Source organism: Poromitra crassiceps (genome assembly GCF_964638095.1).
Source record: "Poromitra crassiceps genome assembly, chromosome: 16".
Taxonomy (NCBI): domain Eukaryota; kingdom Metazoa; phylum Chordata; class Actinopteri; order Beryciformes; family Melamphaidae; genus Poromitra; species Poromitra crassiceps.
Window position 1 is genome coordinate 2041051 of NC_139645.1, and position 16075 is coordinate 2057125.

Consider the following 16075-nt stretch of genomic DNA (forward strand, 5'->3'; position numbering starts at 1 on the left):
CTTTAGACTACAGCATTAGCTTCTTAGAGGCCCATCTCTTCCTGTGCTTTAGACCACAGCATTAGCTTCTTAGAGGCCCATGTCTTCCTGTGCTTTAGACTACAGCATTAGCTTCTTAGAGGCCCATGTCTTCCTGTGCTTTAGACTACAGCATTAGCTTCTTAGAGGCCCATCTCATCCTGTGCTTTAGACCACAGCATTAGCTTCTTAGAGGCCCATCTCTTCCTGTGCTTTAGACCACAGCATTAGCTTCTTAGAGGCCCATCTCTTCCTGTGCTTTAGACCACAGCATTAGCTTCTTAGAGGCCCATGTCTTCCTGTGCTTTAGACTACAGCATTAGCTTCTTAGAGGCATATCTCTTCCTGTGCTTTAGACTACAGCATTAGCTTCTTAGAGGCCCATATCATCCTGTGCTTTAGACCACAGCATTAGCTTCTTAGAGGCCCATCTCTTCCTGTGCTTTAGACTACAGCATTAGCTTCTTAGAGGCCCATCTCTTCCTGTGCTTTAGACCACAGCATTAGCTTCTTAGAGGCCCATCTCTTCCTGTGCTTTAGACTACAGCATTAGCTTCTTAGAGGCCCATATCATCCTGTGCTTTAGACCACAGCATTAGCTTCTTAGAGGCCCATCTCATCCTGTGCTTTAGACTACAGCATTAGCTTCTTAGAGGCCCATCTCATCCTGTGCTTTAGACCACAGCATTAGCTTCTTAGAGGCCCATCTCATCCTGTGCTTTAGACCACAGCATTAGCTTCTTAGAGGCCCATCTCTTCCTGTGCTTTAGACTACAGCATTAGCTTCTTAGAGGCCCATCTCATCCTGTGCTTTAGACCACAGCATTAGCTTCTTAGAGGCCCATGTCTTCCTGTGCTTTAGACCACAGCATTAGCTTCTTAGAGGCCCATCTCATCCTGTGCTTTAGACTACAGCATTAGCTTCTTAGAGGCCCATGTCTTCCTGTGCTTTAGACTACAGCATTAGCTTCTTAGAGGCCCATGTCTTCCTGTGCTTTAGACCACAGCATTAGCTTCTTAGAGGCCCATGTCTTCCTGTGCTTTAGACCACAGCATTAGCTTCTTAGAGGCCCATCTCTTCCTGTGCTTTAGACTACAGCATTAGGCCCATGTCTTCCTGTGCTTTAGACTACAGCATTAGGCCCATGTCTTCCTGTGCTACATGGAAAGAATCTATATGTACCCTATATGTTTTAATATAGGGCCACATATAGTTTTCCCATATATGGTGCATACATAAAATTGGCCGTTTTCCTATATTATATGTACATATATGTACCTATATGTATAGGTACATATATGTACCTATATGTACATATAATATAGGAAATCGCCCAATTTTATGTATGCACCATATATGGGAAACCTATATGTACATATATGTACCTATATGTAGGATTTTAAATAAAAAGAAATAGCAGCGCACACGGGATTTCGAACCCCGTTCTCCAAGGTTCAAGCCGTGCGCCCTAGTGCTGAGCTATACATTTTCTTATACTAACCAGAGAGCCGGGCACATTATATACTCTCTCGCACACAAGGTAGACCACAATTGTCAGCGATCGGGAAGTTATTTTATGTGATGCGTACGATCGTAACAGACTAAAATGATGTTGTGTGTGTGTGTGTGCATCTATAGTCTGTAGGCTGTACGGCTCGTATAGTCTGTTACAATAACATAGTGTGCCCAGAGCACCTCGTTCCGCACTTGGTGCAGACCGGTGCAGACTTGCTTTGGTCTAGTCAGTCACAGCTAGTAAGTACTTGCGCATGCTCGTTGCTGCAGGAACTGAATTCATTATTTTATAGTATTGCGCTAAACTATTAACCATAGTTGTGTCCTGGAAGCTTTTTGCTGGCACCACATAGCCTATAGTCCCATATTTATGATATTTCATGTGACATAAAATGCGTTGAAATGTAGTTTTCGTGTAGATCAGATTTCAACTCTCAGTTACACAATAAAAGACAATAAAATGCCAATTCACACACTATCAATATTGTCTCTATTCCAAACTACAACAAATGTTTTAACAATATGATGAACCAAATTGTGTTTTTTTACACGTTTACGTTGTAACCGCATTTTAGCCGGTTGAAAAGAGAGTGAAATTAGGTCTTAGACGTTCAAACCCAATATCACCCAGATTTAAACTAAAAATCAACGTTGAAAAAACGTTTTGTGCTCGCTGGGTATATATGGATTATGACACAGTGTATACAAACAGATTTGTAAATGACCTATATAGGAGGCATATACCTTGTATTGTGTACATATATGGCCTATATGTGGATATAAAGAAGTGAGACCTATATGACCTGTATTATGAACATATAGGGCCTTTATGTGTATATAAAGAAGCTATATAGGAGACATATATGCCCTGTATGTGCACATATAGTACCTATATGTGGATATAAAGAAGCTATAGGAGACCTATATGCCCGGTATATGCACTTATATGCACCTGAATCTGGCCTATATGCAACCTATATGCGGCATAAATGTGGCCTATATGCGCATATATGCACCTAGATCTGGCCTATATGCAACCTATATGCGGCATATATATGGCCTATATCCTCCTATATGCGCATATATGCACCTAAATCTGGCCTATATGCAACCTATATGCGGCATATATATGGCCTATATGCTCCTATATGCGCATATATGCACCTAAATCTGGCCTATATGCAACCTATATGCGGCATATATATGGCCTATATGCTCCTATATGCGCATATATGCACCTAAATCTGGCCTATATGCAACCTATATGCGGCATATATATGGCCTATATGCTCATATATGCTGCATATAGGTTGCATATAGGTTGCATATAGTTGCATATATGTTCATATAGATTCTTTCCATTAGCTTCTTAGAGGCCCATGTCTTCCTGTGCTTTAGACTACAGCATTAGCTTCTTAGAGGCCCATGTCTTCCTGTGCTTTAGACTACAGCATTAGCTTCTTAGAGGCCCATCTCATCCTGGGCTTTAGACTACAGCATTAGCTTCTTAGAGGCCCATCTCATCCTGTGCTTTAGACCACAGCATTAGCTTCTTAGAGGCCCATGTCTTCCTGTGCTTTAGACTACAGCATTAGCTTCTTAGAGGCCCATATCATCCTGGGCTTTAGACCACAGCATTAGCTTCTTAGAGGCCCATGTCTTCCTGTGGAGACGGCTGGATTTACATGGGGAGCGGCTCGCTGCAGATTCTACAACACAGGGAATCTCAAACCTACATTTCTCTCGCGCCCAACCGACAATTAGTGGTGTGTTTCGGTGGTGTAACGTGGGAAGAAGTGCAACAGTTCAACAACACGCGCAGAAAAACAGAGACCCGCATAGATGAGGAGTTCAGAAATAGTTTACAGAAGCACGGAATACCTCAAGAAGTATACCCAACGCTAAAAATACAGAGGTTTATATAAAGGTTTAATGCCACAACGACCTGCTTTTCTCATAAGCCTGCAGATCTGGGAATACCTTCGTTTCCACAGCTATGCCCGGCGAGTGGTTGTTTCTGACCAGAGCATGGAATTAAAGCTTGTTTGCTAGAGTGATTACCCGACCAGTCAACCCAAAGTCACATGAGGTCTGCTCCCTGGAGCGATGCGCTCAGGGCTGCTGATGTCACCGTCCCCTCTCCTCATCCCCAACTGACATGTCAGCCATGAGCTCATTCGTTTGGGAGAGTGAACCTGCAGCTTCGGGCTACGAGATGCCACCTGATCTCGCCGAAATACATGGAATGACCACGCCCTCTTAAAGACGAGCTGAACCCAAAAATGATTATTTTATTTTATTTTAGTTAAAAAATACCCGGGTATTCAGTGCACCTATTTAATAATGTATGCAAAAGATTTCACAAAAATCTAATTTCTTTAGTTTCTCACACTTTTTCCACATCAAAAGTTCATTTTTCAACATTTCATTCATAACAGTAATCTAACAGTTTGCTGACGTCACATTGCACTGTCAAATGTCTACCCCATTTCAACCAATCATATCACGATATGGCAGCTGTCAATCAATCTTCATTTTCGAGGAGAATTTTCTCCTCGAAAATGAAGGCGAAAATGGCCGACTAGCGCCTGTAATTTGGCAGAATTTCTAGCCCATAAACTAACTAATAACTTGGTCAATTGTATCTAACATACAAAATAAAGCAAACGGTAATGTGTAAGAATGCAAAGACATGTAACTGGCTCGTTAAAATCGCATTCCAGGATAACGTTGACTAAGGGGTCGCCCCTCGGAGATTCCAGGCCGGCAGGCTGCACTCATGCCTCGGATTCTCTGCTCCGCTCCACACGGAGGCAGCTGGCTGCCTGGTTCTCTGCGGCTCCCACTCGCGTACAACCACAACACGCTGGATCCCACTGGATTTGGGGGCGGAACATGCCAGGATTGGCCAACGCCAAATCCAGTCCCCAGAATTGTCAAATCAAATCATCCACACGCTATGGCCCCCGCCTCTCATGAATGTTTTCAAATTCAGGGTGGAACGCATTTAAATTTGTGCTGTGAGTAATTCAGGTTGTGGTGGATGCATGACACCCCCCCACACACACACACACCCCAATATGCAAATCGCCCTTTTCAAGGTCATCTTCGTTCCATGTATTTCTGTCACATCATTGACTTTGTAGTGGCCATTTTTAAATCAATCCACTGTCTTTTTTCTTTGACTTGACTTCCTTCTTCTCTGTGAGGATGTAACAGGGTGATGTGTCGTCTCTTTGTGGGGCCGTACTCCCAGGAGGGTTTCTGTGTCACTGGCCTACATTTCTTTTAACTCAATTTCTACTTTGCTCTTCTTTGTCACTTTCTTTGATGTCATTTGGGAGGTCATTTGCTAGATTATGAATGTGGATGTTCCACTTTGCCTTATATAGAATTTCTGACCATTGTGTTAATTAATTAATTTCAGGTCCTGTGAACTTGCTTCCATTTATGAGCAATTGGGATTAGAAAATAATGATACAGTGCAATACAAAACAATACACTTGCAACTTATATATATAATAAGAATATATATTTTTATTTATTTATTTATTTAAATGTATATATATATATATATATATATATATATATATATATATATATATATACATGTATATATATATATACATGCAACTTTCACCAGTCAGAACTACTATTCGTTCTTAAATAAAATGTAAATAAATAGAATAAAATAAATAAGAATATATATATATATATCAATATATATATCAACTTTGTTTTATTTTTCAGACCCATTGGTCCATAAAAAACAATACAAAACATAAAAAAGCAATACAATAACATTTAAAAAGAGATGCAGATAAAGCATCAGCACAGGCATTTATGCTAAAAATAAAACCAAACAGTGTATTTAAAAAAACATATAGGCTGCGGGTCCAGTGCTTCCAGAAGCAAGACAAGTACCTTGTGTCACTCTGTGATATGTCAGTTAAGGACACAATCATTTTATGTTTTGATCCAGTGAGTCTGCACATGAATCTATGCATAAAATTCCTCAAAACAGCATGAAAAGTGGGTACATTTCTAGTCACAAACATTTCACTTGCACTAAACATGCAACTTTCATCAGTCAGAACTACTATTCATTCTTAAATAAAATGTATATTGCATGCTTGTATGCAACCATCCTCATTTGAGCTAACTGTGTGATAATGGTGTGCATAAACGTTCACAACAACTCCATAAGGGAGAGAGTCCGATCTGGAGTTACAGGTCTCTGTGATCTCTCTCTGAACTGTAGCTACTGATCTCTCTCTCTCTCTCTCTCTCTCTCTCTCTCTCTCTCTCTGTCTCTCTCTCTCTCTCTCTCTGTCTCTCTCTCTCTCTCTCTCTCTCTCTCTCTCTCTCTCTCTCTCTCTCTGTCTCTCTCTCTCTCTCTCTCTCTCTCTCTCTCTATCTGTCTCTCTCTCTCTCTCTCTCTCTCTCTCTCTCTCTCTCTCTCTCTCTCTGTCTCTCTCTCTGTGTACCTCAAAGGAAAAAGGCAGTCTCTAGGAGCCACATCATTAAACGTACAAAAGTCAAGCCAGACTCCTTTCCACTCTTTGCTGTGGAGTGCATGCACGCACGCACACGCACACGCACACGCACACGCACACGCACACGCACGCGCACGCACACACACACACACACACACACACACACACACACACACACACACACACACACACACACACACACACATACTCTCTCTCTCTCTCTCTCTCTCTCTCTAGATGGCCTGGTAGGACCTGGTATCGATCGGGCTGCAGGGCAGAGAGAGGACACAGCAGAGCAGTGGAAAAATACAAGCAGGAACAATTCCAAGAGCTAAACATCTAAACAGCTACCAGCACTTAGGACGAGGATCCTGCCAGAACAGGATGTGGCACCGCAAGGTTTCAACTACCTCTGCATTCCGGACCAGTACTCATTTACTGTACATGGACCGGGCACCTTGTGGCACCATTTCTTCCTTCTTCTGCATAATAGTTGTTAACCCATTGATACCTGATGCAGCATTTGCGTGTATATCCCTCATTTGTGTGTATCCCTTTAAGACCGCGAACCGCGTCACGCGGTTCGCGGTCTTAAAGGGATACACAAATGCTGCATCAGGTATCAATGGGTTAAACGGACACTGCCAGATGGTTTGTTTTTAAATCACCATCCGGGAACAAGCTGCTCGGGAAACTGTTTCAAAGGGCGGGCACTTGAACAAAATACCTGCCATGTGATTGGATGAACCATCTGTTTCAAAGGGCGGGCACTTGAACAAAATACCTGCCATGTGATTGGATGAACCATCTGTTTCAAAGGGCGGGCACTTGAACAAAATACCTGCCATGTGATTGGATGAACCATCTGTTTCAAAGGGCGGGCACTTGAACAAAATACCTGCCATGTGATTGGATGAACCATCTGTCACCATTTGTCTATCACCGTTTATCTCGCTCGCTCTCGCTGACGTCACACCTAAATCCCGCCTGTAGCTGTCTCATAGCTGTCTGTAGCTGTCTGTAGCTGTCTCATAGCTGTCTGTAGCTGTCTGTAGCTGTCTGTAGCTGTCTGTAGCTGTCTGTAGCTGTCTCATAGCTGTCTGTAGCTGTCTGTAGCTGTCTCATAGCTGTCTGTAGCTGTCTGTAGCTGTCTGTCGCTGTCTCATAGCTGTCTGTAGCTGTCTGTAGCTGTCTCATAGCTGTCTGTAGCTGTCTGTAGCTGTCTCATAGCTGTCTGTAGCTGTCTGTAGCTGTCTGTAGCTGTCTCATAGCTGTCTGTAGCTGTCTGTAGCTGTCTGTAGCTGTCTCATAGGATGCTGATTTTGGTGCAAACCAATCAGATTCAAACCAATAAACATGTGAGCCTATTAGAAAGTAGCAACAAGTGCATATAGTAATCATGCCACATGAGGGAGCTGCTCTGCAGAAACGTCAGACGCAGCATGGCAGAAAGGTCCTGCGATTATTAGGGGTGTCACAATACACTCAGTTCACGATATGATACGATACGATACACGATATTGGGTTCACGATAACGATACGATACGATATTTTAACAATATTTTTTTGCAATCGATTTGTGAGTTGAGGGGGCATCCTCCACGCTAATTTGAGTAATTTCACCATTTTCATCCTCCGTGTCTGTAACGTCCCTCCTCTGTTCAAACAAAGCAATGAAAAGGAGAGCAAGCATGCAATCAGATGCAGATCAGTGCCACCATGTTCAGCTTCTTTTTCTCACGATATGAGATTTCATCTCAACGATACATATTGTCACGTTTTGATATCGCGATATATTGTGGGACGATATATTGTGACATCCCTAGCGATTATCCATTTGCCACCCGGGAAAAGATGTTGATGTTGGAAGCTGAGTTGGCGAGAGCGGGAGCCGAGAACCGGGAGTTGCTCAGAGCGAAAAGCTGACTTGGCGAAAATGAAGGTCGACTTCGAGAAATACAAAAGGAGTGACCCATCTGCCTTCCCGGATTCGAGAATGAGGAGGATACGAAAGAGTTGGAGCTCGAGAAACTCCAGGCTGAATTTGAGGCGGAGGCCAAAAGGAGGAAAGTCGAATGAGAGGCCCAACGGCTCGGAGAGGAGCAAGAGGAGGCCAAGCGAGCCAAGACCCTTCTCGTGACGGCACAACCCGCACGAGACGCCCAATGGGCAAAAGAGGACACCGATCATCAGAAACGCCTGGACCAGGCCAATCATTCTCTAGGGATGGGACCAGTAGCTTCTCCACATATGGTGCCCAGGTGACCCAGAAGGCTGACTTATATCCTCATGAAAGGGCTTATAACACTGTCACTCGTTTGACGGAACCTGCCTGGTGGGAGGAGCAGCCGGTCTGTTGGGGCATCAGGTATCTCAGCCTAGCGCCCCGGCATTTCCGGCGCATGCAGAACCTCCTGCTGGGACGCCTGTTGCGCCACACCAATCGAGCACCACAGTGGGGCAAAGCAGTGAAGACTTCATAGCAGATGATGTCGGAGACATAGCTGTTGAGGAAGATTTCATCTTCACTGCGGAGTGTCAGAGAACCACTGAGGATCCTGATGTACAAGACATAGCTGTTGAGGTAGTGATTGTGGCCGCAGAAATACAGGAGCCCGTACAGGGGTTAGCAGTGGGAGAGCTGCAGAGGCAAACACATGGAGAAGGATGCAAACCATGATCTAGCACAGGACAGTCCACATGTAGCGCTAGATGATGAACCTGCCAGTGAGCTGGCAGGAGAGACCCAACATGTGGCACCGGATGATGATGATGATGCCAGTGGGGTGACTGTTGAGGCTATGGCTATGGAACAGCAGTTGACGACCCGGTTGATCGAAACAGGGGTGAAGCTGGATCTGGAGGACAGGAAGGAGAGTGATGAGCTTGTGGTGACAGGAGCATCACCGGAGGTCAGACCTGAGAACATTCCGGGGAGCTTCACTGCAGACCGGATCGGGTTGAATGAAGAGACATGCGATGGCACAAGTCATCCAGCTCCTTACTTCCAGGCTGCAGGTCATCGTATCTGATATGGAGTTGAAGTCCTCTTCGGTAGCTGCTCTTGCGTGATACTCTTGGCATGTGGTCAGACTGTCGCTCGTACATGGCGTCCTGAGTGTACTCACGCCTGCTAAAATAGATGTGGTCATAACCAGATGGCGTTATGACATCATTGGTTTCGGCATCACGGGCTCTGATGATGTGACTGGGCCGCCCCCGGGCACAGGAGGAAGGAGGAACAAAAGAAGAAAAGAGTTTGTCCTCTCATCATGGAAAATGCAATAGCTTTTTATTGGTTCCACCAGAACTAGTCTTTGTATTTTTGACCTATATGCCCATGAAATTGCCCTTATCATTTGCTTATCAGCTTCTCTTTATTGTATGCTGTTCCTTGGCTCTCCACATCGTCACATGTCTGTGTGAGCCGTGTACTTCTTGTAAAACTTGTAAAATAGCAGCACCCTCCTCTCTCCAGCCTGCCCCCTGAGAGAGGAGTGCTCGGTGTTCAAGGTTCAAGAAGATAACGACGGCAGGTTAGCTGAAACTACCTGCGTTCAGATCACTGTGTGAGTCGAAGAAGCAGGAACTGGAACTAACAAAGGACTACTCCAGCAGAATAAAGCCTCTCTAATAGACTGCTGCATGTGTTTGTTTTGAGGAGAAGCACGTTACCATGGGTAAGAAGACAGAGTGCTCTCTGCTGCTGCTGCTCTTGTGTGTGTCGGGACTTGTCCGGCGTTCGTGGACAAAGACGTTTTACTGGACGGCCTTGGTGGATATAAATTACTTAGACATCAGCCAGAACATGACTGTCAACAAATACTGCGAGTGCGGCGAGTATGGCCTCAGCTCTCCCCTGGAGGGCGTCTCGGGCGTCGTCGTGCTGCCCAGCTTGGACCCTACGGGCTGCGTCCCGGACCCCGGCTTCAACCGCAGCTCCGCCTCGGCCCCCTGGGTCGCCCTGCTCCAAAGGGGCAACTGTAGCTACACCGCCAAGATCAACGCTTCCTACCAGGCCGGCGCAAAAGGTGTGGTGATCTATAATGTGGATGATGACAGAGTTCTTATGACACACTCTGATGCCATAGATATCGTGGCTATCATGATTGTCAACACCAAAGGCATGCAAATCGTCAAGTTGGTCAAGAGCGGAATAGAGGTTAATATGGTTATCGAGGTAGGAAGGACCCAGTGCCCTTTGACACGGACCATGCAGATCTTCTATTTTATGTTTTTCGGTCTGATCGCAGCATCCATTGTCTACTGTGTGGTTTTCTTTACCCGCCGTCTCCACAACCTGCAAATGCAGACGAGCACCGAGAGGAAGCTGAAGTCCCAGACTATTAAGGCCATCGGTCAGCTACAAGTGCGTACGCTGAAGGAAGGCGACGAGGAACCGGAGTCAGACTCTTACACCTGCGCGGTGTGTAGGGACTGCTACCATGAAGGCCAGGTGGTGACAGTGCTGACATGCGGACACATCTTCCACAAGGCGTGCATCGAACCCTGGCTGCTGAAGAAGAGGACCTGCCCCATGTGTAAATGTGACATCTTGAAGGCGCTGGGGGTCGAGGACGACGAGGAGAAACAGAGCCAGAGCAACTTGTCGTTGTCACCAACAGAGGTCACTGTGGTCACAGTGTCAGGAGGCGAGTCCCTGTATGAGGTGCCCCTGACTGACTCGGCGACCCCTGACCCCGAGACACAGACACACTATGATAACAGGGCCTTTGAGGAAGACTCACAGGCATAAGTGATTGTAGGCTTTCCAACCAAGGGGTGCACCATCACACTCCAAAGTGTACCCCAACTGGGGGGTTTCTAGGATTTTTGTGTGTTGAGAAGGCTAACGGCCAACCTACTCATATTTTTATTGTTATTCAAAATCAAACTCTTATTCAAAATGTTATTCAAAATTTCTGTTCAACAACATAATTTATAGTTCAGGGATTCATACACACTCTACCAGATGGGCGAGTGGTGATCAGATGACTTTACATAGACCAAGAACCAACTTGTCTTAACTTAGATACTGTTCATTCTCTATTATATTTTTTTACTTTGTGTTTTTGTATTTTAATCTTTGTGTGTCATGTAATGTATATTGTTGTCTTGGACCCAAGGAAGACTAGCTGTCGTCTAGGTGGCAGCTAATGCGGATGCTTTTTAATGAACAAATAAACAAATAAACCAAACAAAAGCACAGAATCAGCATCAACAACATTATCATCACCATTATGCTGAATGACACCTACATGCAAGTTTGCCCAAGCTGCAGTCAGCTGATGTCTCTGTTCTCACACTACTGTCTGGAGAAATGACAATCTCTCTCCCCAGTCCCCGCCCTTCCTGTCTGCCCAGTCCCCACCCTTCCTGTCTGCCCAGTCCCCACCCTTCCTGTCTCCCCAGTCCCCACCCTTCCTGTGTGCCCAGTCCCCACCCTTCCTGTCTGCCCAGTCCCCACCCTTCCTGTCTCCCCAGTCCCCACCCTTCCTGTCTGCCCAGTCCCCACCCTTCCTGTCTGCCCAGTCCCCACCCTTCCTGTCTCCCCAGTCCCCACCCTTCCTGTGTGCCCAGTCCCCACCCTTCCTGTCTGCCCAGTCCCCACCCTTCCTGTCTCCCCAGTCCCCACCCTTCCTGTCTGTCCAGTCCCCGCCCTTCCTGTGTGCCCAGTCCCCACCCTTCCTGTCTGTCCAGTCCCCACCCTTCCTGTCTGTCCAGTCCCCACCCTTCCTGTCTGCCCAGTCCCCACCCTTCCTGTCTGCCCAGTCCCCACCCTTCCTGTCTGCCCAGTCCCCACCCTTCCTGTCTGCCCAGTCCCCACCCTTCCTGTCTGTCCAGTCCCCGCCCTTCCTGTGTGCCCAGTCCCCACCCTTCCTGTCTGTCCAGTCCCCACCCTTCCTGTCTGTCCAGTCCCCACCCTTCCTGTCTGCCCAGTCCCTTCCTGTCTGTCCAGTCCCCACCCTTCCTGTCTCCCCAGTCCCCACCCTTCCTGTCTGTCCAGTCCCCACCCTTCCTGTCTGTCCAGTCCCCGCCCTTCCTGTGTGCCCAGTCCCCACCCTTCCTGTCTGCCCAGTCCCCACCCTTCCTGTCTCCCCAGTCCCCACCCTTCCTGTGTGCCCAGTCCCCACCCTTCCTGTCTGCCCAGTCCCCACCCTTCCTGTCTGCCCAGTCCCCACCCTTCCTGTCTGCCCAGTCCCCACCCTTCCTGTCTGCCCAGTCCCCACCCTTCCTGTCTCCCCAGTACCCACCCTTCCTGTCTGCCTACTGTTCTATCTAAATCAATGCAAACATGCCCCCAAAAATAATCTGAAGAAAAAACACAGAAAGGCTCTAACCCTCCCCATACAACGAGGTCAAGGGACCCCTTTGAAGAGAGACATGTTTTCTCCTCGTCAAAATGTGGAGGTACGGTAGTGCAGTGGTAAGCACCATCGCCTCACAGCTCGAAGGTCGTGGGTTCGATTCCCACCTGGGACGATGTGAACGCTGAAGGAATGCGTGCCCGTCCGCATGTCCTTGAGTGCCCACCGCCCGGGTGGGGTCGTCAAAAAGGGCCTTTCTGTGTGGAGTTTGCATGTTCTCCCCGTGCCTCCCGGGGGTTTCCTTCATATAGGAACCCCCTTCACAAAAACATGCAATATCCTGGTTGCTAATGTGGTTCCTCCTCTGGTCGTTAAGGGCGCCTGTTCAGAGGGAGGGGAACTGGTTGGAATAGCGTGAACCTCCCACGTGCTATGTCCTACCGGTGAAGCTTCCTCTGGCAGGTGAAAAGAAGCGGCTGGCTGACTGCCCATGTCTTGGAGGAAGCATGGAGCCAGTCTCGGCTCTCCCCAGATCGGCAGAGGATGGAGTAGCAACCAGGATTGAGAAATCAAGTGAGCACTAATGGGGGATAAAAATTGGATAAAAAATTGGGGAAAAAAAAATAAAAAAAAAATAAAAAAAAATAAAGTAGCCTAACTTCAGAGCATTATTTACCCCCCTTCGGGACAAGCTAGTTTGACATGGTTGATACCAATGGATTCCTCAGCTCTTCTAGTTTCATATGGTATAAGTATCATCACGATAGCTTCAAAAGCCCACGGCAGAGCCTTTGAAAGACAGTAATATCATCCACTGATTTTTCTTTTTAGATCCGGGGCTATTCATAAAACATTTGGGGGCTAATAGCCCCCAAATGCCCAGGCCTAACGACGCCCATGGTTCAATGCCCAGGCCTAACGACGCCCATGGTTCAATGCCCAGGCCTAATGATGCCCATGGTTCAATGCCCAGGCCTAACGACGCCCATGGTTCAATGCCCAGGCCTAATGATGCCCATGGTTCAATGCCCAGGCCTAACGACGCCCATGGTTCAATGCCCAGGCCTAACGATGCCCATGGTTCAATGCCCAGGCCTAATGACGCCCATGGTTCAATGCCCAGGCCTAACGACGCCCATGGTTCAATGCCCAGGCCTAATGACGCCCATGGTTCAATGCCCAGGCCTAACGATGCCCATGGTTCAATGCCCAGGCCTAACGACGCCCATGGTTCAATGCCCAGGCCTAACGACGCCCATGGTTCAATGCCCAGGCCTAATGACGCCCATGGTTCAATGCCCAGGCCTAATGATGCCCATGGTTCAATGCCCAGGCCTAACGATGCCCATGGTTCAATGCCCAGGCCTAACGACGCCCATGGTTCAATGCCCAGGCCTAATGACGCCCATGGTTCAATGCCCAGGCCTAATGATGCCCATGGTTCAATGCCCAGGCCTAACGACGCCCATGGTTCAATGCCCAGGCCTAATGACGCCCATGGTTCAATGCCCAGGCCTAATGACGCCCATGGTTCAATGCCCAGGCCTAATGACGCCCATGGTTCAATGCCCAGGCCTAATGATGCCCATGGTTCAATGCCCAGGCCTAATGACGCCCATGGTTCAATGCCCAGGCCTAACGACGCCCATGGTTCTGAGACCTCCTCATTTACAAATGGAGCAGTGAGGACGACTGACTTCGTCCATCCAGCAGCACCGTGTTCAACAGACATGAAACAGTCGTGTGATAGCACAACAAACCCCCACGTGTGCGCGGCCTCAGACAGCTGGAGCCCACACTCTGGCCCTGGGCCTCAGACAGCTGGAGCCCACACTCTGGCCCTGGGTTGGTGTTGGCTTGAGACCGGGCCTTGGCAGACCCCCAGGCTGACAGTTTGTATGTAATCTATCATTTGCCAGACTGTGTGTGTAGCTAGCCGCTGACGGGCCAGCAGAAAAGGCCATGGGCAAAGTGTCTGGCATGGCCCAAACCATGCCTGGCCAGCAGGTTGCTTTGGTTCTGAAGTGTTTTCAGAACCATGGAAGCGCAACGGAATCAAAATGGTTCCCTCATGAAAAGCATGCGGGACCCGCAAGGCTGAGTCTGTTACAGCAGAGGGAGGTCTGTGTTTAAAATGAGCCGCGCTGGTTGTCGGTGAATCGCTCTCCTGCTAATTCCCCCTCCAGTGGCACAGCGAGATCAAATCATCATCCACAAGCAGAAACATCGATGGCCATTAAGCACCAGGCCGTGATGAGGTCTGGAGCCGCTCGCTCGGGGAAGTTCTAAACTAATGATCAGACTTCTCTGCATGTCCCCGGACAGGTCTGCTGCTCTGCTGTGTTGTGCCTGCTCTCACATCTATCAACACATCTCCTGCATGAGTACACAAACTGCATGGGGAAGTCATTACTCAGAGCCTCAGAGAAGCACAAGGAGCAGCTCTCCTTTGAAGGTTATATTTAGTCTCTCTGGTCTGCTAACTTCCTTCTTAAGTCCTCCAGACACAGAAAGAAACACTTCACGGTCCCTCAATAGATGCTGGAATGGAGAAGTGGACAATTACAGTTTGATTTTGCTCAAATGGGGGAATATCTCTGCAAACGCGCCAAACTGGCCAAACGACCTTGTAGAGGTTTCTCTATTTGACCCCGGGGGAAGTTGGAATAGAAATGAAGAGAGAATAGTTTTCCGTCTTGTTTTTGCTAAAGCCTCGCTACCTAATCATATTTCTGCGTTTGATCTTTGAACTAATTGAAAGTTAGATGACATCAGACGACTTGGCCTTTATTATCTGTGTAATATGCACAATTAGCAGAACGAGCACAAATGACACTTCCCCATAGTCGGGAGCCATAACCTATTTCAGTGTTAATCTGCACCTCTTCTCCCCCCTGCGTCTCTCCGACTCAGCCGAACAACGTTTGATTCTGCCTGGTTTCCACGTGCCGCTCGGAGGAGAGCAGTGAGACCAACGATGTGATTTAATTAAGCCAGGCTTCAAACACAATCTAAACAAACAGAGGCTACAAACAAACAACACGTCCAATTACAGCAGTGTTAATATGCAGGGCAAAGCAGCATTAGGCTATAGCACAAGAGTGGGAGGGGATGGGAGGAGGAAGAGGAGGAGGAGGAGGAGGAGAAGGGGAGGAGAAGGGGAGGAGGAGGAGGAGGAGGAGGTGCTTTGATCCATGCTTGGAGATCTCACAGCATGAAGGAGCACACTGCTGTGTGGTTCAGGGGAGGCACATATTTATGGGAAAAGAAATGGCCCTGCTGGTAATGGGCTTGTCTCTGTGCGAGACTGAGAAATCCTTTCCACACAACAGTGACAAATATGATATAGGAATCCCATCAGAAGCATTGTACTCTATCTGCAGGGAGGGAGAAGAAAGATCAATCCAAATAGACTTCTGCATTTTGCTATTACTATGCATCTCGCACGCATAGGCTCACCCGCTGCCCGGGCTCGTCCGCCCTGCAGCTTGCCGAGCATGGGCCTGCAGCTCACATACGCAGCTCGGGCCACTGCGCGGCCTTGCAAAAATCCGGGTCCGCCAAGTCACCCGCCCGTTTATACTTATAGCCTCAGACTGATGACATCACTGATGACATCATCACTGGTGGATTGATGGACAGACAGACAGACAGACAGACAGACAGACAGACAGACAGACAGACAGACAGACAGATAGATAGAGATAGATAGATAGATAGATAGATAGATAGATAGA

The 16075-nt window shown here is 47.5% G+C and overlaps 1 protein-coding gene and 1 pseudogene across 2 annotated transcripts in view; one reads left to right on the forward strand and one right to left on the reverse strand.

Moving 5' to 3' along the window:
- dmxl2 (Dmx-like 2) overlaps window positions 1-9053 on the reverse strand; it is a gene marked incomplete at its 5' end in the record, with an annotated part of 101989 nt that extends 92936 nt beyond the window's left edge. The window contains 3 exons of the mRNA XM_083652864.1: window positions 8363-8558; window positions 8752-8888; window positions 9036-9053. Coding sequence (XP_083508990.1) covers window positions 8363-8558; window positions 8752-8888; window positions 9036-9053 — 351 coding nt within the window. The remainder of the gene's footprint in view (window positions 1-8362; window positions 8559-8751; window positions 8889-9035) is intronic.
- Window positions 9054-9706: 653 nt separating this feature from the next.
- LOC310791173 (RING finger protein 148 pseudogene) lies at window positions 9707-10786 on the forward strand (annotated as a pseudogene). Its single transcript has one exon. The product of its transcript is annotated as an RING finger protein 148 pseudogene (transcript).
- The last annotated feature ends 5289 nt before the right edge of the window (window positions 10787-16075 follow it).